Below are 23,875 nucleotides of genomic sequence, written 5' to 3'. Positions count from 1 at the left end.
AATATTCAAGTATTTGTAGGGAACACTCACTTATGGCTTATGGTATCCAAACAAAGGAGAATTCGCTTTGCAAGCTTGTATTGATGCAGATTGGGCAAGATGTGTAGATGACAGGAAGAGCACTAGTGGTGGAGCTTTCTTCCTTGGAGACAGGTTAGTTTCATGGCACAACAAGAAGCAAGAATCCATTTCATTATAATTGTTGAAGAAGAGTATATTGTTGTTGCTACTTGTTGCTCACAAGTGTTATGGATGAAGCAAACACTGAGGGACATTCAAGTAGAGTTTTCAGATCTTATTTCCATCATCTATGACAACTCAAGTGCAATCAATATATCAAAGAACCCTGGCATGCATTCTAGGACAAAGCACATTGCAATCAAGTATCATTTCTTAGGGAAAAGGTTGTAGAGAAAGAGGTGAAAGTTGAATATGTGTGCACCGGGGAACAAATTGCTGATATTTTCACTAAGCCCCTGCCTAAGGACAACTTTGAATATTTGAGATAGAAATTGGGTGTCCTTCCACCCGCCTTCAACACTTAAGTGTTTTTGTGTAATTTGTGGTTCAAGGGGAGCATATTGTTTTACACTTTCCGCCTTGGAACCTCATGTACAGTCTCAAGGGGAGTTCTGAATTTTTATAAGCAGTATTGGCTTTGCTTTTTATATTGTAATAATGGTTCATCTAGCTACAGGCAGTAGAGGTAGACCAACATGAAGATAGTCGGACATCTTTCAAGAAGTTGTAAAGGAAATTTCTAATGTATTGCAGATGTGTCATGATCGAAATTGGAAGTTCCATTCATTGCTATAGAAAATCAAAAGGGGAGAACGTGCGCAGTTGATAGCTGGTGTTGGAGCAATTGGTCGTTTCACCCTTTGCCATTGTTGTCAAAGAGGGAGAAAATGGAGAAATGGTTTGCGAGTGTGTTGGTTTGTGAGATGGAGAAAGTGGTCTACAAGTGTGTTGACATCAATGCCAAAGGGGGAGATTGTTGGCATTATTATCATTGATCTCAAGGAATGACAAGTGGTTGCAGAGAAGCAGGTAGCAGGTGTGCATAATACGAAGTCAGGAGAAGTGCATAGCACGCAGGTTATGCAGTAACGTTGTAGGCTGTAGAAGAATATGGACTACAGAGTGCAAATCAGTGTTGGAGTTGATCTACATATGCCTCAGAATGCGTTGGACCCATTGGGTTGGATTCTTGAGGACTGTAGATTCAAATTCGTTGATGCATGACAATTCGACCAGAAGGCCTTTGTCGCTTATCAGAGTATCGCGTTTTATTGAAAAGGTTGTTTGATTTGAGTAGTCCACATCAGTGCAGGGGTTCGCATTTGTACAAGTGTCAGTGGCTCGATGGTTTGCTCAAGTTGTGACTATGTTTTTGTGGGATCTGCAGTATGTGTGTGTTGGCACCCTGCTATCCCGCGGTATATTCAAATGAAGGAAAGAGACCATGCGGGATAACATTTGAATGAAGAGAAGGTCATCTGCAACTACCCTACAACGTTGAAAAGAGAGATGCACTAATTGTGTGGGATAAGAATTTCATTGAGGTCGAAGATCCCCCAGTATCCGGCTGCGTGACGAACAAGAGATTTATGATCGTGCGAGATAACATAGACAAAGGCAAATTGAGTTCCCCCACTATCGCGCACTGAAGAAGACCTAAGAGGAATAACCGTGCGGGACAAGAAAAGTCAAGGGGAAGTGTGTCCCTCGCTATCCCGCACCATGCAAAGTGTGTGCATGGCGTCTGTGCGCGTTAACATCAAAGCAGTCAAAATGGCCTATTACACTATCCCGCGATATTTTAGTGAGTGTCAAGTTGGTCCTACAGGATAAGAAAGTAGTGGAATGGTAGAGGCTTCCCGCTATCCCACGTTGTCATATTGTGAGAAGCGATGATTGAGCGAGGTAACACAAGAAGAAGCGAGGGATGCATCCCGCTATCCCGCAGTGCTAAGCATAAGGCGATAGTTGTGCGGGATAAGATAGTGAAGCGAAAGAAGGATCTCGCTATGCCACAACATGCAGAGGGATGGAAAGAGGACCTTGCGGGGTAAATAAGAACAAAGGAAACAATGAAATCGCTTATCCCACACGAGTTAGAAGGTTGCTTAAGGTGTCATGCGGGCTAACAAGAATGAAGGCATGCCACGAAGAGCAAGGAAGTTCTTATCCTGTGTGAGTCAAATGGTTACACTAAGAGTGATGCGGGCTAATAAAAGTGAAGGAATTCATTGATGCTTACCCCTCACGAGTAAGTTGGACTCAGAAATAATGATGCGGGATAACAAAAGGAAAGATTGAGGTAGCCCGATTGAGCCGATAGTCCACGTGGTAGTTGACCAAGGGTTGACCAAGTGACTTGGATGTCGATTGAGAAGATGGCAGTTGACCAAGGGTTGACCAGGTGACTCGGATGTCGATTGAGAAGACTTTCGATGACATTTGTGCATGCCGATAGACACAGGGTATTACGTGGAAGCTAACCGACCTTGACCGAGTAATCTGACGAAGAAAATGGAGACATATGGCTCTCTAGCTTGTCAATAAGAATGCCTAATACACAGAAGTCAATGACAATGAATCTAAGTGTGGTAGTTGTCAATCTTTTCAAAGTAGGCTGACAGAGGATGGAGAATGCATTAATGGCGACCAAGTTGCAGATGGTTGATGGGCTCGAGGTGATCGACGGAGACAAAATCAAACAGTTGGACAGATTGAGTTTACTAAATATAGCTACCCAATATAGAGAACTTTCAGAAAATCAAAGAAGATGCATTCAATGCAGATGGTCGATCCAAGAAAGAAAATCCAATCAGCCATAGACCAAATCCCAGAGACTAATGAATTAATTTTAAATTCCAGATTTAGAGGGAAAAACACTCCTTGATGAAGAGTTGATTGTGCAGGGTTGTAAATGTGATTTGACATTGGTAGGTGTCGTTGTTGAAACAGAGATAAAGGTGGAAATAGAAATATCTCAACTAGTCGACTGTGAAAAGGGTGTGCCGAGTAGAGTGGGTGTGTTGAGAGAGAGTGTGTTGTTGCTAAGAGAAAATAGAGACATCCACAAAAATAGAGTGTAAGAAAAGAGAAAAGAGAAGAAGAAATCCAGATAGAGGAAGAAGAAGAAACTGAGGAAGAAGAAGAGACTGAGGAAGAAGAAGAAACTGAGGAAGAAGAATAAACAGAGAAGAAACTTCAGTAGGCAGAAAAATTTATTCTCAAGATATGAGAAATTTGTAAGTGTTACAAAATTCATTTGTAACAAGGTTTCACCACTACATTGTAAACTTTGATAATTACTGTAATTTTCTAAGTGGGTGCTCAGAGCAATGGTAGGTGATCCTTTGAATAGGTGCTCATAAAAATCAAGGGTCGGTGCTCCTTGGGTTGGTGCCCTAAAGCTTTAGGAGTCGGTGCTCCTTAGGTTGGTGCCTTAAACTTTGTAATATGTTATTTAATGTGAGGTTGTATTGGAGCAATAGTCTCCAACAGCTATTCTCACCGAGGTTTTTCCCACATTGGGTTTTCCTCGTATATTATGTGTTGTGGTTTGATTTGTGTGTGTGTATGTTCTTAATTAATTTGCAGATTTGGTACTTGCACACATAGTTAAAAGTTTTAAAATACACTAATTCACCCCCCTCTCAATGTCCATTCGTGTTCTTCAATTGGTATCAGAGCCCTAGGTTCCCTTACTATATAGCTTCCTCTAACTTGGGTAGATCATGTCTTGTGAACACAATGGCCATAAATGAATCCTCTTCTAAAGCACCTATGTTTGATGGCACTAACTATGCCTTCTGGAGCAGAAGAATGCAAACTTACTTGTCCTCTTTAGGGTTTGATGTTTGGATGTCAATGAAGAATGGTTACACCGTTCCTCAAGTTCCTCTTACTGACCCTGATGCTAAAAGGGAATATGAGAACAATGTGAAACCTAAGAATGCAATCTTAAGTGGCATGTCTGATACGGAGTTTGTCAAAGTCATGTACTGCACATCAACAAAAGCAACATGGGACAAACTACAAAGTGTATATGAAGGAGATACCAAGGTGAAAGAAGCCAAACTACAATATCTGAGCTCAATTTGAAATCTGAAAATGACGGATGAGGAGAAGATAGTTGACTATCTACAAAGAGTGGATGAAAATGTAAGTGTTATTAAAGAACTCGGAGAGGATGTCTCTGATGAAGTTATTATTAAGAAGTTTCTGAGATCATGATTCAAAAGTCTCTGCTATTGAAGAAGCTAAAGATCTAAAAGCCTTGTCCATGGATGAATTATTTGGTTCTTTGTCAGCGTATGAGATGAGAACAATAAGTGTTGAACCTTCAAAGAGAGAGGTTGCTTTCAATACCAAACAGAAAGGAAAAGAACAAGCTACAAATGAGGATGAAAATGACTCTGATGCTGCTCTAGCAAACTTTGTAAGGAAGCTCAAAAGAGGTTCACGAAAGTAGAAAGGTAAGTTGTCTGTCAAATGTTTCAATTGTGGCAAGATTGGACACTTTGCATATAAGTGCCCTTATGGAGAAAAGGATGAAGATGAAAAGAAAAACATGAAGGCTTTTGGAAAAGAAAAGATGAAGAATACTTATAAGCCAAGGAGAAGAAATTTTAGGAGAAAGAGCAGTCTTTACACATTTGAAGATGATGCCTCTAATGAAGAAAGTGACTCTGAAGATTGATGTAGTGAAGGTAAAGAAGAAGTCAATCTGTTTATGGCTCAAGGAGAGTTATTTGATGAATCTTTGAATTGGGAAGTTATACCAAGTGTTTGAAAATGTCATGAATAAAAATGAATTTTAGGTGGGACATTGGTAGATGGTGTGGAAGAGTTGAAGCATTTAAAACTGAAAAGCTAGCTCAATGAATGAGGGAGATACTGGAAAGATTAAATGTAATGTCCCCTTTTGGCTTAAGATATAATTAAATAATTAAAAGCATGTTTAATTATTTAATGTCATTAATGATAATTTAATATTATTTCTTTTTAAAAGTACATCATAAGGATAATATTATATAATTACTTAAGTGACTTAATAAAGTGGAAAATCAAATAAAGTCACCTTTAATTCAAAAGTGAAATAAAAGAAAAGAAAATGAGAAGGCAAGTGGAAATGGAAGGCCAAGGGACATTATGAAAAGGCAAGTGGAAATCAAGGGAAATGGAAGTTATAAAAGAGCATTGTGAGGATTGTTTAAGCATGTTGGGTTTATTCATTTCTTGGTTGTAACCTTGTGAGGTTCTGGAGATTTGGACTTGGTCCATATCAACCTTCCAAAGGACGAAATCCCTCTTGAAGAAGACTAGCTATGGTTGTGAAAGATCTATTATGGTTGGTGTTTGCTGAAGATATCAGACATATTTGTTGTTAGTATGTGGATTTCCAATCTTTCTGTACATCCTATATCTATGATTGGGAAGTTTTTAGTACATCCAAACTTGGCTACAATTGCAAAGTTAATTTTGTTATTCTACTAAAGGTTGTAAAGATTTATCTATTTTGATGACAATATATATATTTTATTTCCGATTTCTATTCTAGCCAGTGACTGTATGATTTTACATTATATCCTATTTGCAAAGATATTGGATGAATAGAAATCAGTTCATGCAAACTGTTTGTCTAAATTACTATGGAGCATTTGGTAAAAACTGGAGCAAATATCCATAGGGGGGTTATTTCATTAAAGCTGCAATTTAGAGAATGAACTTCATGTGGAACATTGGTAGATTATGTTGAAGAGTTGAAGCATGCATAATTGCAAAGTTAGCTCAAGTAATGAGAGACATCCTAGAAAGATTAGTTGCAATAGAGACCACCCAGAGAAGGGGAGTTCATCTTGAAGATATAAGTGATGAAGAGGGACATGTGACTCAATAAGCTCAAGGTCATGAAGAAGTAGAAGCAAAGGACGACATTGAGACCAAATTTCTTAGAGCCATGACAACTTGATTTGGAATACACCTAAGTTAGATAAACCCTATTACAATGAGATCATAAATAGGAGGAACTCATAGACTGAAACTCAAAGATGGAAATATATTTTATTATAAATCAACAAAAGAATACAAGAAGGTAAATTTTGGTAGCACCAATTTAAAGGCCATGTAGCCTTATGGTGGGACTATGTACAAGTTGAAAGGAAGATGAAAGAGACAGAAATTACCAAAAGATGGAATAAAATGGTGTCAAAACTAAAGGCCAAATTCTTACCTTTAGATTATCACGTGAACTTATTTGAGAAATTACAAAAATTGAGATAGAAGGAATTAGATGTAAAGGAGTATCCTAAAGATTTTTATAAACTCACAATAAGAGCTAGAAACATAAAAAATGATCTAGAAAAGATGGAAAGTATGTAAATGAAGTACGATTAAATATCCAACATGAAATTATTTTGTTGAACTTTAAAAATGTAGAAGAAGCTTATCAATGCACCTTAATGGCAGAATGTCCAAAACACAATCGGCTAGCTCTAGAGGAAGAGGAACAATATCATGCAGAAGAGGTTGACTTTTTTAGCACAAAAGACAACAAAGTAATGAAATGGATTCAAGTGCTTCGAGGAACCACCTTCAGAGGAAGAGGAGATTTTGGAAGAGGAAGAGGAAGAAGTTTCGCCTATTATGGGTGGGGAGAGGAAGGTCATAGACCTTGTGATTATCTTTCAGAATAATTTGATTATGGAAGTAATCGTGTTGTTGAAGCTAATGAAATAACAAAATCGCAACACACAATAGAACTTCAACATGAAGAATCTCTCATGCTAAAAGGAATACTAATGAAGATATAAGGAAGAACTTGGACCAACACAAAGAAGATATATATTTTGAAATATTTGTGAGTATTAAGGTAAAAGTTGTAAAATCATGATGGACAATGGAAGCACTAGAATAATTTGGTATCCATGGAAGGTTGCAAAGAATTAAACATCCAAGATCATACAATGTATAATGGCTACAAAAAGATCATGAGAACAACTGCAAATATAGATAGATTTATCAATAGAAATTGCAACTCAATATGAATAAATAATATAGGAATTACTAAATCAATCAAGAAGTTGGGAGTATCAAAGATAGAATAATAAGAAACAAATCATAACAAAATATGAAAAATAAAAATTGATTCAATCACAACAAAAGTGGAGAAACAATTGAAAGGATTTGGACCAACAAATTAAGAAACTAGAGAATAGTCGTGTACAATATTTACATCATATTAGTGTTGGATATTGTTGCTGCTAGGATATGTTGTTGTCATTGATGTTAACATATTCTTGTGTTTTGGTGTTCTGGTGATTGCAGAGAGTTGATTTGGTTGGTTTATTTGTTTGATATGCTAAACCAATTAGAGATACTTGATTCAGTGTTGGTTTCATGATGCTATGTGATGATTTGATCGATTTGTGGATTATGTTCAGTGTTCAATGTTGCAGTGTTTTGGTATTTGATCTGTTATGATCGGAAATGATTATATCTTGAGTTGCGGATTTGGGAGAGTGTTTGGGATGTTCATGTGTATCTTCAATTCAGATGGTTCATGATTTGGTGATCCACAAGTTATCTTTCTAATCCCAGTTGTTGTTGTTGAAGTGTTCTTGAGTATCAACATGTTTATCAATGGACATTTGATTAAGAGGTGTTGGTGCAGCTATAGCGGATGGTTCTAACATGCTTGTTGGTGTTTCCTAATCGTTTCCAATTTGTTTTGTTGGTCTGCATTGATCATTGTGCGTGTTATTGAGGATCTTATGGGTCTGGTGATGTTCTTCGTGTTATGCGACATTTTCGGTGGTGTAGCATGTTGTGGATGATCTTGGCGAGATTTCTGGTGGTGTGGCGTGTTCGCGGATTTGATTTGGGTCCATGTTATGTCGTCTTGGCATTGTATTGGTCTGGTGGTTGATTTATGTATCCTGTGATGCAGTTTTGTAATTAGGTCTTAAGGGTTGAGTCGACCTTGTAGTCAAAGTTGATGATTTGTATAAAGAGGTGTCATATTCATGTAATTTGGATATCGATGGTTGATAGGTGTTGTGTCTGCATTATCAGAGAGTGGTATATGTGCGAACAAGCGAATTCATCTTTTGGTGTGAAGTGTAGAGCAGAGAGTGTTGCAGCGCAGACAAATGTGCTTAATTGAAACCGTCATCAAGCATTTGGAGATGTTATTCTTTCAGTTCATGTAAACCGGGTTGTTGTCTGAATGTTCTTGTAAGGTAGTAAACCTTCCCTGAGGGTTGTAGCCTTTCGAGTTATTATATTTTGAGTAGTGAGCTCTAGGTAGTGTGCCTGAATGCATGTGCATTCCCCATTGTAACATTTACACATGCTACTAAAAAGTGGCATCTTATTGTGGGTAGGTTCCCACCATGGTTTTTCCCTTAACCGGGTTTTCGACATCAAAATCTTGGTGTTATGTGTGTTGCTTTTATTGTGCTTATCTTTGTTCTTGTTGTAATTGATCAGATATGAAGTTGTTCTTAAATTGTTTAATCCGGTGAAAACTAATTCACCGCCCCCCCCCTCCCCCCCCCCCTCCTCTCTCAGTTTTCCTTCTTTGTTGTTGCCAACAATTAGTACCACCAAATAGCTACAAAACACCATGGCCTATAACACTCATATAGATTCTACAAAGGCTCAAATTCTAAAAATAACAAGCAACTACAATATCATGGCTAACCTAAGTGGATCACAATGGACAACTACAAAACATCCAATCACAACATAACTAAGGGAACAAAGTTTGAAATACATAATGCAAATGGAGTTGGGGTTAGAAGCAAACACCCACTTAACAATTCTATCCAAGCTTCTCCAAGAAATGCAACAAGTCATTCCAACACTTACATAACCAACTAATAACTCAATGATGAAAAGTGAGTACCAAACCAGTACTGAGAGGGGGGGGGTGAATCAGTACAGGCACAACAAAAAAAACTTCTCTTGAACCGGTTTGATTGCAGACTGTAAACTATTGGCAATCCCTAACACCGGTCCAAACCAGACTACTACCGGTTAAACACAGTGCAACTGTGAAAGACATGAACCAATCAATCTTCTTAGCTTTCCACACAACCTACTTCCTCATTTCCACTCTGTCCTTATGTATAAACAGATAATCTATCATCAGAGACACAATAATTTACTAGCATAACATGATTCACCGCTTGACAGAAAATAACAAATCATCACATGAAAGAGGCATCACACATGACACACACATTTTTCACGTGGAAACCCAACTGGGAAAAACCACGGTGGGAATGAATACCCACAAGTTGTTTTTGAACTCTTTAGAAGTCTACTCTGTTAGGAGCCTAGTCCGGTTAAAGACTGTTACAACAGGTTCTGTTAGGAACCGATCTTGTTAGGGATCACCCGGTTAAGGGATGGCTAGAATACCCGGTTAAGGGTTAAACCCTGTTAGAGGTTACCTTGTCAGAGGATTTTATGAACTCAATGGCTTTGAGTCACCCTGTTAAAGGATTTACAGCAAGTTGGTTAAAGCTGCGCGGTTAAGGGATTTTCCAACTATTGAAGTAGTTAAAGATCAACAGGTATTACAATGATCTGGTAATAGCACTCAATGCCAATGCAGATCCGCTTTAGTTCCTTCCTTCTGCACACACACTAGGCAGGTATCAATCCTCTTATCTGGTCTGGCAAGAATCACGTATCTCTGCACTTAGATACACACACAACATTTGCCAACAACCTCGACCTTATAGAACACAGATAGGTCGGCAGCATAAATCCTAAACCCTAAACACTTAGGTTGAGCAATTGATCGGTTCAATCCTGACCATTGAGCACTTTGCATTTGAATACAACGGTCTTGAACAGATCTCAAGACATTCTCCATCGTTCGTTCTTCACCGCTTCATGGAAGCGATAACCCATCACGCGTTCTCCACCGTTTACAAAGACTTCTAACATTCTTGAGGTAGATAGGATCAATCTCTTTCATACAAGATCCTTCACGTGCACGAGATTGACGTGGCAACATGATCTGATCTCCATTACAATGCTAACTCATCACACAATGTCATCGGGCTTGGAATACTTCAACCAGAAACCCTGAAGCTAAGACTATCAACCAATAGTCCTACCACATTCCATGTACCGGTTCTCGTTCCGACATACCGGTTCCGGTTCACAACATCATACCGGTTCACTTGGACAAGCATACCGCTTCACTTATGGCACATATACCGGTTTACACCACCATACCGGTTCTCTTTGCCAGTTGCTTAACTTCAATATACCGATTTACTTCTCAGCATATTGACATCAATGACAACATACAATATCATCATGTCATCATACTCTTGCACATATGCCAACAATCTCCCCCTTTGGCATTGATGGCAATATACAAAGATATCACTTAGCATCACATCTTCTCCCTATTGTTGCAGATATCTACCCTACTTCACATCTTCTCCCCCTTTGACAACAATGCCAAAGTGGAGGCACAAGCTTCCCTGTTCCACTATGTTGCTCCCCCTAAGGAGTAGCATCCTTCAACACATCAATCCTGAAAAAGATTGGACATTGCAATACCTGACTAATGTGGAGCACATACTTTTAGTTCACCTCTTGAAGGGGCAACACCCCTAATTCACCTCTCAAATATGTAAATGAAGCCTTTGGTAGAGGCTTGGTGAATATGTCTGCTAATTGCTCCTTACTGGAAACATGTTCCAATACAACCTCTTTGTTCTGAACCTTTTCCCTTAAGAAATGATACTTGAGTTCAAAGTGCTTGGTTCTAGCATGTAAAACCAGATTCTTGGATATGTTAATTGCACTTGTATTGTCACAGAATATACTTATCGGTTCAGATACAAGAACTTTGAAGCCATTCAATACATGCTTCATCCAAATAGTCTGGGTACAGTTCATAAAAGCTGCAACATACTCCGCTTTTGTTGTAGACTGAGAGATATAGCTCTGCTTTTTACTCATCCATGAGACCAATCTACCACTGAGAAAGAATGCAACCACCAGTTGTGCTCTTCTGGTCATCTACATTACTAGCCCAATCAACATCTGTGAACACTTTCTAGTTGAACTCATTATTGTATGGATACCATAACCCATAGTCAATAGTTCCCTTCAGATATCTAAGAATCCGCTTGACTGCTACCAAGTGGGATTCTCTTGGGCTTTGTTGAAATCGAGCGGTAATACCCACTGCATGTGCAATGTCTGGTCTGCTATGCACTACATAATGCAACTTACCAATCATTGATCGGTATTCCTTCTCATTTACCAGTGCTGAGTCATCTTCTTTTGATAGTTTGCAACCAGTCACCATTGGTGTACCAACCGGTTTACTGTCTTCCATGCCAAAGGTCTTCAACACCTCTTTGACATACTTGGACTGAGTAATAAAGATTCCATCTTTCATTTGTTGAATCTGCAGTCCAATGAAGAACTTAATCTCCCCTATGAGTGACATCTCAAATTCCTTCTTCATCTCATCGGCAAAATCATGACTCATCTTGTCATCTCCTCCAAAGATGATGTTATCAACAAATACTTCACAAATCAGAATCTGATTTCAAGTAGATATTGCTATCTTCACTTGTTCTTTCAAATCCAATCTTCACAAGATGGGAGTGCAAGCGTTCATACCATGCTCTAGGTGCCTGCTTTAGTCCATACAAGGCTTTATGTAGCCTACACCCCATGTCACTGTCTTTTGATAGGGCAAACCCATCTGGTTGCTCTATATACACCTCCTCTTCAAGTATTCCATTTAGGAATGCAAATTTTATATCCATTTGGTATACCTTGAATCCTTTAAAAGTTGCATATGCAAGAAGCATACGAACTCCTTCCAATCTGGCTATTGGAGCAAAGGTTTCTCCATAGTCTTCTCCTTCTTCTTGAGCATACCCCTTACACACCAGTTTGGCTTTGTTTCTTATCACTGTCCCATCTTCATTCAGCTTATTTCAGAAAACTCATTTGGTACCAATGACATTTTTATGCTCTGGTCTGGGTACCAAGGACCATGTACCATTCTTTTCTATCTGATCAAGTTCCTCTTCCATTGCCTTGACCCAATCTTCATCTTTATGTGCCTCTTTGAATGATTTAGGCTCAAATTCAGAGACCATACATGAGTTTTCTCTGACCTTTCTTCTTGTAAGAATTCCTGCATCTTTGTCTCCTATGATCTGCTTTGGATCATGATTGAGTTTGACATACCTAGGTATATTCTTAACAACTTCTTCTTGCTTTTCTTCATCATCCTCATCTTCATCAACATCTACCGGTGTAGGAGCACAGTTGCTGGTACTAGGCAAATTTGCAACCGGTTCCCAGAAGGTTACTATCGGTTCATCTCCTACATGCTCTCTGCTAGTTTCTCAGATTTCTCAGAGTTTTCATCAACCCTAACATTGATGCTTTCAACAATTCTCTGAGTCCTATTGTTGAAACATTTGAGAGCTTTGCTCTTAGTGGAATGCCCTAGGAATATTCCCTCATCACATTTGGCATCAAACTTGCTCTGATATTCACTCCTCTTGATATAACATTTACTACCAAACACTCTGAAGTAGCTTACCACTGGTGTCTTATCAGTCCAGTACTCATAAGGAGTCTTATCCTTTTCTTTCTTGATGAGTACCTGGTTCATTGTGTAGACTGCAGTGCTCACCGCTTCTCTCCAAAAGGTGTGAGCGACCTTTCCTTGGATCAACATAGTTCTAGCCGCTTCAACCACAATCTGGTTGTTCCTCTCTGCTAAGCCATTCTATTGTGGAGTTCGGGGGGCAGACAGTTGCCTCTTGATGCCATTCTCTTCACAATATTTGTTGAATTCTCCGGAAGTGAATTCCCCTCCTTGATTAGTTCTAAGGCATTTGATTCTTCTACCGCTTTCCTTTTCTACCAGTGCTCTGAAGGCTTTGAACTTTCCAAAAGCTTCAGATTTGTCCTTCAAGAATGTGACCCGCATCATTCTTGAGCAATCATCTGGAAGAATCATAAAATAACTATCTCCCTGCACACTCCTAGTCTTCATAGGACCACACAAATCAGTATGCACAAGATCAAGTAAATTGTCAACAGTGAAAGATTTACCTTTGAAGGTTGAGGAAGACATTTTCCCCAATTAACACTCTCTGCACAAAGGATTTTCCGGTTTGCTCAGCACAAGTAATCCTCTAACTGCCTTGGTCTTACTGGCCTTCACAATGTTATCAAATTTTACATGGCAGAGTCTCCGATGCCATATCTAGCTATCATCAAACTTAGCCATAAGACATGTACTTATATTTGCATTCAACTGAAATAAGTTACCTTTGGTCTGCATACCGGTAGCCATCAATTCACCATTCTTTCCTTTGATTTTGCACACTCCATTTTTGAATTCCAGAGTGAGTCCACCGTCATTCAGCTGGGCAACACTCAATAGATTGTGTCTGAGACCTTCCACCCAATACAAATTGTCAGCACTGCTCTTTCCATTTAGAGAGATGGACCCTCTGCCTTTGACCATACATGGTGCATCATTACCAAAACGAATCACACCACCATCATACTCTTCCAGGGATATAAACTTGCTCCGGTCACCAGTCATATGGTGAGAGCAACCACTGTCAATAATCCACTCATTGAGATTATCAAAGCGGGAGACAAGAGCCTTCTTGTCTGACACATCCTCCTTGACTGCAACAAACACAATATCTTCATTTTCTTCATCTTCTGATTCCTCATCTGTGACATCTTCATCAACTGCTACAAAACAGTTTCTCTGGTTTCCTCCTTTGAATTTCTTGAACCTTTCCGGTTTGTCCTTGCTATCACCATTAGGACAATTTATAGCGATGTGTCCTATCCGGTTACAAGAAAAGCATTTCAAAGGAAGCTTACCTCTATATTTGTCGGTTCCCTTAGGAAGTCTCTTGGCAAGAAGAGCTTCAAATTCCATCAGAATCTCCTCATCATCCATTTCTCTACTCTGTCTTGGTTCACCGCTAGTGCTTGCTTCTTTTCCTTTTCTGGATGGTGTAGCAGATGCTCTAAAAGTTGATTCAGTCTTCTGAACACTGTCATCAAAACTATTTAGCTCATAGGCTGTTAATTTTGCAATGACGGAGTCTAGGGATACCTTAGTCTTGTCTATTGATCTCAACTCTTGAATAGCAGCAACCTTTATTGCATAGACCAGTAATAGAGATCTCAAAACTTTGCTAACAACGGTGGAATCTTCTATTTTACCACCTGCACTCTTGATATCTCCAACAACGGTTTTGATTCGTATTCCATATTGTTGAATGGTCTCACCTTCAACCATCTGCATGTCTTCAAACTTCCCTCTAAGGCTTTCTTCCTTAGCTTGTTTTACATGCTCATCACCGCCATAGATATTCCCAAGAGTATCCCATACTTCTTTGGGATTGTCTTTATCCTGGACATCAATAAACTCAATGTCAGATAAGTTATTGATTAGGGCTTCCATGACTTGCCCATTCTCCTGAATCTCTCTCTTTTGGTCATCGGTGAGAGTACCGATAGGGATAACATAAACGTTCTCAACATAGCTCCAATGTTGAGCACCCATGCTTCTGATGTATATCTTCATTTTGTCCTTCCATATTTTAAAGTTATCTTTGTTGAACTTTGGACCTTCCCTCTTCATCATTACAATAGTATCTTTCCCTCAAGCGGTTAAGCTTACAACACAGAGGACATGGAGGATGCTCTGATACCAATTGATAACTCAATGATGAAAAGTGAGCACCAAACCGGTACTGAGAGGGGGGAGGTGAATCAATACAGGCACAACAAAAAAAACTTCTCTTGAACCGGTTTGATTGCAAACTGTAAACTATTGGCAATCCCTAACACCGGTCCAAACCATACTACTACCAGTTAAACACAGTGCAACTGTGAAAGACATGAACCAGTCAATCTTCTTAGCTTTCCACACAACCTACTTCCTCATTTCCACTTTGTCCTTATGCATAAACAAATAATCTATCATCAAAGACACATTAATTTACTAGCATAACATGATTCACCGCTTGACAGAAAATAACAAAGCATCACATGAAAGAGGCATCACACATGACACACACATTTTTCACGTGGAAACCCAACTAGGAAAAACCACGGTGGGGATGAATACCCAAAAGCTGTTTTTGAACTCTTTAGAAGTCCACTCTGTTAGGAGCCTAGTCTGGTTAAAGACTGTTACAACAGGTTCTATTAAGAACCGATCCTGTTAGGGATCACCCGGTTAAGGGATGGCTAGAATACCCGGTTAAGGGTTAAACCCTGTTAGAGGTTACCTTGTCAGAGGATTTTATGAATTCAATGGCTTTGAGTCACCCTGTTAAAGGATTTACAGCAAGCTAGTTAAAGCTACCCGGTTAAGGGATTTTCCAACTGTTGAAGTAGTTAAAGATCAACAGGTATTACAATGATCTGGTAATAGCACTCAATGCCAATGCAGATCCACTTTAGTTCCTTCCTTCTGCACACACACTAGGCAGGTATCAATCCTCTTATCTGGTCTAGCAAGAATCACGTATCTCTGCACTTAGATACACACACAACATTTGCCAACAACCTCGACCTTATAGAACACAGATAGGTCGGCAACATAATCCCTAAACCCTAAACACTTAGGTTGAGCAATTGATCGGTTCAATCCTGACCATTGAGCACTTTGCATTTGAATACAACGGTCTTGAAGAGATCTCAAGACATTCTCCATCGTTCGTTCTTCACCACTTCATGGAATCGATAACCCATCACACGTTCGCCACTGTTTGCAAAGACTTCGCACATTCCCGAGGTAGATAGGATCAATCTCCTTCATGCAAGATCCTTCACGTGCACAGACTGGCATGGCAACACGATCTGATCTCCATTACAATGCTAACTCATCACACAATGTCATCGAGCTTGGAATACTTCAACCGGAAACCCTGAAGCTAAGACTACCAACCGGGATTCTTACCACATTCCATGTACCGGTTCTCGTTCCGACATACCGGTTCCGATTCACAACATCATACCAGTTCACTTGGACAAGCATACCGCTTCACTTATGGCACATATATCGGTTTACACCACCATACCGGTTCTCTTTGCCAGTTGCTTAACTACAATATACCAGTTTACTTCTCAGCATATTGACATCAATGACAACATACAATATCATCATGTCACCATACTCTTGCACATATGCTAACACCAACCACTCTAATGAATACAAATAGAAAGAATATGGACCTTTAAAAAAAGACATAAAGAATTCAGTAAATGGTGCAAATATGGGATAAGTACATATGAATTGATAAAGATTAACTACAAACACCTATTTCTATAGATAGACAAATAAACAAATTTTGATGGCATCTCCATTTTGATAGTAAAAGATGTCTTGAGAATAAGACAAAGGCTTGAGGCACTAAGAGAAGACTACATAAGCATTTAGCCTCATGGCAACAAGGAGAGAAGGAGATGTAGGAAGGAAGACACACAATATATGTGTAAGAAAATGTGTAATAGATGCTACCAAAGTATATATATGTGCATATCTATGCTTGTGGTAAAGACTCCATATAAGAGCATGTGATATAAGTCCATGAGCATTCTGACCTTGTGGTGTTTAAGAATGTGTCTAGTTGTGTAAATATTGTTATGCATATGCTATATACCATGCTATTCTAATTTTTTATTCCATCAGCCTAGGAATAATTTCTCTAACATAAATAATCCAAACCTTAGGTCTATATCTTACTGTCAACACCAATTATCTAGAGCATTTGCATCTATGTTGCCTTTAAATATAAGTATGTCTAGCTTGACTTGTACCTTGTACATTATGGAATTGCCAAAGGATTTCATGCAAATAAAGCCCTCAAGAGGATGTTGTGCATGCTCAAGAAGTTAAGCAAAGTGATTGAATCACATGTGTAGTATTGTTCTAAATCTTCATGTTGTTATCATAATGCATTTTATACCATTCTCTAAGAACATTTCTTTAGTCAATATCTTTGATACTATATCTATCATCTTATGTCATTGGATAGGAAAGTATGTGAAAGGACCAAAATTCTCAAGCCCCAACTTTCCATAATCCAACCTTACATGGATGGGTTTACAGATTGGGACATGATACAAATGTTGACTTAAATACAACTAATTGTGATATGAAGTATGTTGGTATTAATACCAATTATTCAAGGCTCGGAATGGTGTCTAGAGGATAGACAAAGTTAGCGAACTAAATATCCTATGAAAAAATTGTGTTTTGAGTGACAAAGGGGGGGATGTATATCAAAGAGAAACAAAAAGGGAAAAGACAAATTAAATAACAACTAGACACTACCATGAGAATGGTAATATGCAAAGTTGCATTATATTTTTATGCAAAGTTGTATTATATTTTATACTTTTCTACAAGATCCAAGAGGTTGAATGCATGAATGTGTAAAACATCCACATATTCTACCACTAAGCTAGTGAACTACTAGGTTTTTGTATGCTTACTATGAAGAATGTTAAAACACATTATTATACATAAAGGAGGGTGATAAGTAGTTCATAGTTATAATATTGTCTACACTACCAAGTCCTAGCAAGATTATCAAAGAATGGCACTACAATTATTTTGTGGAATAGGTCTATCAAAATAGATTCATCAAATGTGTGTGGCAAGTCTGGAGAGGATTAAGGTTGTCACATTATAGGCTCCATATGTTAAGCTAGTCATGACTAAGTTGTTAACAAAGCCAAATAACCCACATGTAACCATTGATTAAGTTATGAGCTCATGAGTGTACCATTTCCTATTAGGTCATTGTATGGATTATATGCTCTTCTCACTAATATCATTCTACTAGATTAAGTTATGAGCTCATTAGTGTACCATTTCCTACTAGTTTATTATATGAATTGTATTCTCTTCTCACTAATATCATTCTACCAGCCTTATTATGCAAGTTTTTGAAGCATCACACATATAAATGCAATATAATAAAAGTGTGACTTTACTTTTGCATACACAAATTATAAAATTTAGCTCAAACTAAAAGCAAACATAACTGATATCATAGTAAATAAAAGGAACATTGTCCAAGAGAGCAAGTGAATACGAAACAGCATTACAAATCTCTTTAAAAAAAAAATTCTAAATGACTAGATACAATCTTTTTACATAATATAGTACATGTAACTTAATGCAAATGGAACACCTGGCTTTCAAAAAGATACAATTTCTCCAGCCAAAGAAACCATACAAACTAATAATAAAGGTCTTGAAAAACTACTAAGATGTGCTTTACCCGTCCTCTCCAAGCATTGGATCGATCGTAAGCCTTCTCTTCTCACATTTCCTGTTGGCTGGCAGCTTTCTATTTCCTTGAAACATTCCTCTCCTTCAGCTTTTCCATTTTCCATCTTCTGTTTCGGCTTTTCAATCCAAAGATGTAGAGACTTCCTAAAAACAGTTCAATGTCATGACATCTCCATTGTATTATAAAAAACATAAATCCTGTCACTCTATAAAGGCACTGATTGTACAATAGATTTGATCTTACGAAGGCAACAACATAGTCTAAATTATCCAAACTTTCAAAAACTACACTTCTTAGAAACTGAAAATAAAACCTGATTCTTTCTTATTGCTGCACATCTGTCACAATGCATCATGTCCTAGTGCAAGCCTGCATCCACAGCTTGCCTCACTTAGCATCACCAGTAATTTTCAAAAGAACATGGTCCTTGTTTTGAATGATGGAATTGGTCATCTCTCCTACGACACAGATTCTTATTGGTGGTGAATTTGTGCTCTTGAAAAAGAGGTCTCAAGTTCAGATCTCACAGGGGCTAAGGTATGTATGTCTTGTTTGTAGGATAGTTTGATTCCTCCCGCAAGAAGTACAGGGAATCCCATTTTACTATAAACCAACTGTAAACCCATAGACAGACTGCCCTGTATCATAGACTATAAAAAAATCTTTCTTTCTTTCTTTAACAATTCCAATTCCATCACCAATTTCTCAGCATATTACCATATGATTAATTCCTTTTCCTTCTTCCTCCACATCATGTGCATGGCATGAATCTAGAAAATACCCTGTTTTAATCATCTCCCAGGACAGTTTCTCCATTTCTGCAAAGATCTCCTGTATTCGAAGCTGTGTATTTGTCTCTTACACAAAAAGCATGTACCGTTTTATGAACTTCAATCCAACTGCACCCAGGTATCTTTTTAATCTCTCTATCTTTCATCAAACTCCGTATCTTCTGAACATCACCCCATCTGCCCACTTTTGTATAGATGTCTGACAGGAGAACATAAGGCACAGCGTTTTTAGGATCCAGCTCCAAAAGGAGAGCTGTTGCAAATACTCCTAATCTTAAATTTTTATGTGATTTACAAGAGCCAAGCAAGCACATCCACACAACCACTGCAGGTTTAATTGGCATTTTGATGATAAAGTTTAGTGCTTCCTCAAGATAACCAGCACGGCCAAGAAGATCAACCGTGCATACATAATGATCAATGTCAGGTATAATGGAATAAGACTCATTTATAGTATTTAAGTAATTACAGCCCTCGTTCACTAGACCTGCATGGCTGCATGCAAATAAAACACCAATGAAGGTTACGTGGTCAGGGTGTGTTCCTGAATACTTCATTAGGTCAAAGAGTTTGAGAGCATCCTTGCCATATCCATGCATTGCATATCCTGCAATCATTGCATTCCATGACACCACTTCTCGTTCAGACATTTTATCAAACAGTTCGCGTGCTTTCTGTATGCTTCCACATTTTGCATACATGTCTATCAGGGCATCAACAACTGAGACATTAGACATAAATCCACTTTCAATTATTCTTTGATGGAACTCCATACCCTGTTCCAGAGCTCCTATTTTGGCACAGGCTGGGAGGACGCTGGCAAAAGCTGTGGGGTCTGGCTTTACACCTGCCAATTGCATTTCCTTGAAAGTTTTCAAGGCTTTTTCAACAAGCCCATTTTGTGCATATCCTGTGAACATCGTAGTCCAGGAGACCACATTTCTTTGAGCCATCTTATCAAACAGTTCCTGTGCCTTATCCATGCTTCCACATTTAGCATACATGTCTATAAGGGTACTTGTAACTACAACATCTGACAGAAGTCCACTCGCGGTTATACTTTGATGGATCTCAATACCTTGTTCCAAAGCTCCCATTTTGGCACAGGCCGTGAGGATGCTAGCGAAGGTTGTGGAGTTTGGCTTTACAATTGCCAATTGCATTTGCTTAAAAGTCTCCAAGGCTTTTTCAGCAAGCCCATTTTGTGCATATCCTGCAATCATCGCAGACCATGAGACGACATCTCGTTGAGGCATTTCTACAAAAAGCCTTGAAGCCTCATCAAGAACACCATTTTGTGCATATCCTGCAATCATCGCATTCCATGAGATCACATCTTTTTTATGCATTTTGTCAAATAGAATCCGGGCCTTCTGTATGATTCCACATTTTGCATACATGTCTATCAGGGCATTTGCAACTAAGACAACCGATAAAAATCCGCTTTCAATAATTCCTCGATGAAACTCCATGCCCTGTTCCAATGCTCCCACTTTGGCACAGGCCGAGACGACACTGGCAAAGATTGTAGTATTTGGTTTTACACCTGCCAATTGCATTTGATTAAAAGTTTCCAAAGCCTTCTTAACCAGGCCTTTTTGTGCACATCCTGCAATCATTGCAGACCATGAAACCACATCTCGTTGAGGCATTTCTTTAAAAAGTTTTGACGCCTCATCAAGAGCACCATTTTGTGCATATCCTACAAACATCGCAGTCCACAAGACAACATTTCTTTGAGGAATCTTGTCAAACAGTTCGCGTGCCTTGTGTATGCTTCCACATTTTGCATACATGTCTATGAGGGCATTAATTACCACAGTATCTGACGAAAACTCGGTTTCCATTATACTTTGATGGATTATCATACCCTTTTCCAAAGCTCCTAGTTTGGCGCACGCTTGGAGGATAGTAGCAAAGGTGAAGTGATCAGGTTGGACACCAGTTCGTTGCATTTCATTAAACAATGCCAATGCCTCTTGAGGGCATCCATGTCTTCGGTAAGCAGTAATGATCGTATTCCATGAGAAGATGTCTCGTTTTGACATCTCCTCAAAAACTTTACGAGCATCTACCAAACTACTGCATTTCACATACATGTTTATAACATTATTTTGGAAAAAAGTGTGCGAAGCAAATGAAAATCCCCTGTCATTGGTAAGAGAATGGATTTGCTTACCCTCCGAAAGAACAATCTTGGGAGTGCAGGCCTGAAACAGTTGAAGATATGTACATGGGTATAGAATGGGAAGTGCCTCCATCAAGCTACAATGGAACACTGTAACCATCTTCGTCCTTAAGCCCGGCGTCATTGCCATTTATTTCTTTCTCCCAATCATACTTCCCACTTTCCCAACAGATAACAACTGTTTTTTCAAACTACTCATTTTCAGAGTTAAAGTTACAGATCCCTCAAAGCAAGCCACAGGCTCTACACTGCAATAGGAGACACTCAGTTGCGTTTTGAGAGAAATTTCCTTCAACATTTCTGTGGGGTACCATCAACAATGGTGTTCAAGCAATTGTCACTTTTTTAAATTTAAGGCACCCGAGGTTATATTTACAGTCTATTAGAATTAAGGAAGAGTTATGGAAAAATGGTGGTTTTTCCGTTTCCACCAAACTTCTTGATGAGATGTGATCTGTAATGTAATTAAATCATATTAGCAATTGCAAGGTTTTAAAAGTGTATACTTCATGAATCTATTTTATTAGTTTTATATTTATTTTTGGTGATGGTAAATGTATTGTTGTGTTTATGGTGATGGTAAAAGTATTGTTGTGTTTAATTTGTCTTGTTTATCATATAAATTAATTTTGATCATTAGTCTATAAATCTAAATAATTATATTTATATCATATGTAAGATAAGTTTGAATTCTTTTGGATTGGATTTCTACCCTCTTCGATTAGGTTGATCAAGTATACTTACACAAGTTTATTAACACACTTACATTATACAACCTCTATGTGCATATTGCTCCCACATAATGCTCATGTACAACTGCACAACATTGCTTGCACAATTTTATACACTCACACAACTCTATGCATAGTGAACTTTGCATAATGTTCACATTGCAACCATGCAAAATTACTTGCTCGCATGTAAACATATACTTGCAACATTGTGCAACATCACACATGTTTATGTCAGGAAAGATGTCTCAAGCTTCCATTCCGAGCATTACATATTTATTATTTGTTGTATTTGTGTACTATCTTTGTCCTCACATGAGAAGCGGGGCATATCACTTTCAAGTGGCACTCTTTGCCACATTTTAGTGATCTTGGCTTGGAATGTGTGTAAGGAGTTGTAAGAACATCTAGTGACATTATGATGTGTAAGAGCATCTAATGGCATTACAAGATGTGGAAGTTATAACAAATTCTATGGCATTTAAGAGCATGATTATGGGGTTACTCTAAAATCTTGACCAATATTATAACAATCTTATGACATATATCATCAAGCATCTTTGAATGTAGGAACATAAGAAATTGGGGCATCTAAGTTGGAATGTTGACTATGATAGGTGATGACAAGCTATGACAATTGTAAGGAATATTCTAAATATAGCCTATAATTCAAACTTGTAATGGGGCATTGGAATTTGGTTCATAAGGTTTAGGTACAACACCTCTTACATGTTGGCTCATAGTTTTCCAAAACCATTAAATTGTTTCTTGTTTGTGTCTCTTTTATTTGTTACGATGTTTGGATGTAGTTTTCAAAGTGTATTGTAGGGATGTCATTATATTGTTGGAATCACTCTTATATTTAATGTCGATGATAGTTTTGTAAGGATATATACCTAAAGTTGTGTGTAACACTATTGTCATTGTAATATAACTGGGCTTGTACTTTGTAGTGTGGGTTTTTCTCTCAAAAGGATATTCCCAACTATAGCTCTATGTAATGGTTTTGTAGGTTGCATGTTAATACATGTGTGATTTTGTCATTACAAATTATTAGTTCTAAGCATGTGTGCACATTTTATCCCCATTGATTAGTGTAGGAAATATTTATGCACCTTAAAGCTTCCTTACATTTGGTATTAGAACTCAATCAACTCAAGTCCTAAGTGGTAGAAAGGAGGTTTATTGGACTTATCTTGTTTTGAGTGGGAGCATGCACAAAAAAGGGAAAGCACAAATATACTAGATATAGAAAGATTTAATAGCAACAACTTTGTGAAATGCAGGCTAAAGATGGAGGAACTACTAATAGATTAAGATATATGGGAAATTGAAATCTACTTTGAAGAAAGATGAAGAATGAGTTGTGTTGAATCAAAAATCAAGAAGCTATATTAGTCTTTTCTTGGAAAACTCAATGTCTAAATGTTTGTGAAGAATCCACCTTAAAAGCCCTCTAGGAGATGTTGTAGAAACTATACTAAGCTAAATCCCTAGTTAATAAGTTTTTTCTATGGTATATCACTTGAATGCATTCAACACGATCATGAGCCAAATACAAACTAATGATGTGAAAGTGGAAGAGAAAGGTTGATGCATGACCCTTCTACATTTCTTGCTACTTTTGTGTGATATCTTACTAATAGATATCAAGAACATTGTTTCAAAGCTTGTGATTGATGAGGTAGTGGGTTATTCAATCTCAAAAAATATAAGGTGAAAATATTTTGAACCTACCAAGGAAGCTTTGACTACTTATGGATGGTTGAAGGAAAAAGGAAAGAAGGAAGAAACTAG

At 38.1% G+C, this 23,875-nt stretch overlaps 1 protein-coding gene across 1 annotated transcript in view; it reads right to left on the bottom strand.

The window, feature by feature from the left end:
• Positions 1-21,703, bottom strand: part of LOC131079595 (pentatricopeptide repeat-containing protein At5g16860) — a 44,950-nt gene extending 23,247 nt beyond the window's left edge. Inside the window, exon 1 of the mRNA XM_058017590.2 lies at positions 19,158-21,703. Coding sequence (XP_057873573.2) covers positions 19,158-21,477 — 2,320 coding nt within the window. The 5' untranslated portion in view covers positions 21,478-21,703. The remainder of the gene's footprint in view (positions 1-19,157) is intronic.
• Positions 21,704-23,875: the final 2,172 nt, after the last annotated feature.

This window comes from Cryptomeria japonica, chromosome 9 (assembly GCF_030272615.1).
Source record: "Cryptomeria japonica chromosome 9, Sugi_1.0, whole genome shotgun sequence".
Taxonomy (NCBI): domain Eukaryota; kingdom Viridiplantae; phylum Streptophyta; class Pinopsida; order Cupressales; family Cupressaceae; genus Cryptomeria; species Cryptomeria japonica.
The sequence above is the reverse complement of the archived record's forward strand: the minus strand, read 5'-3'. Positions and strand labels throughout refer to the sequence as shown.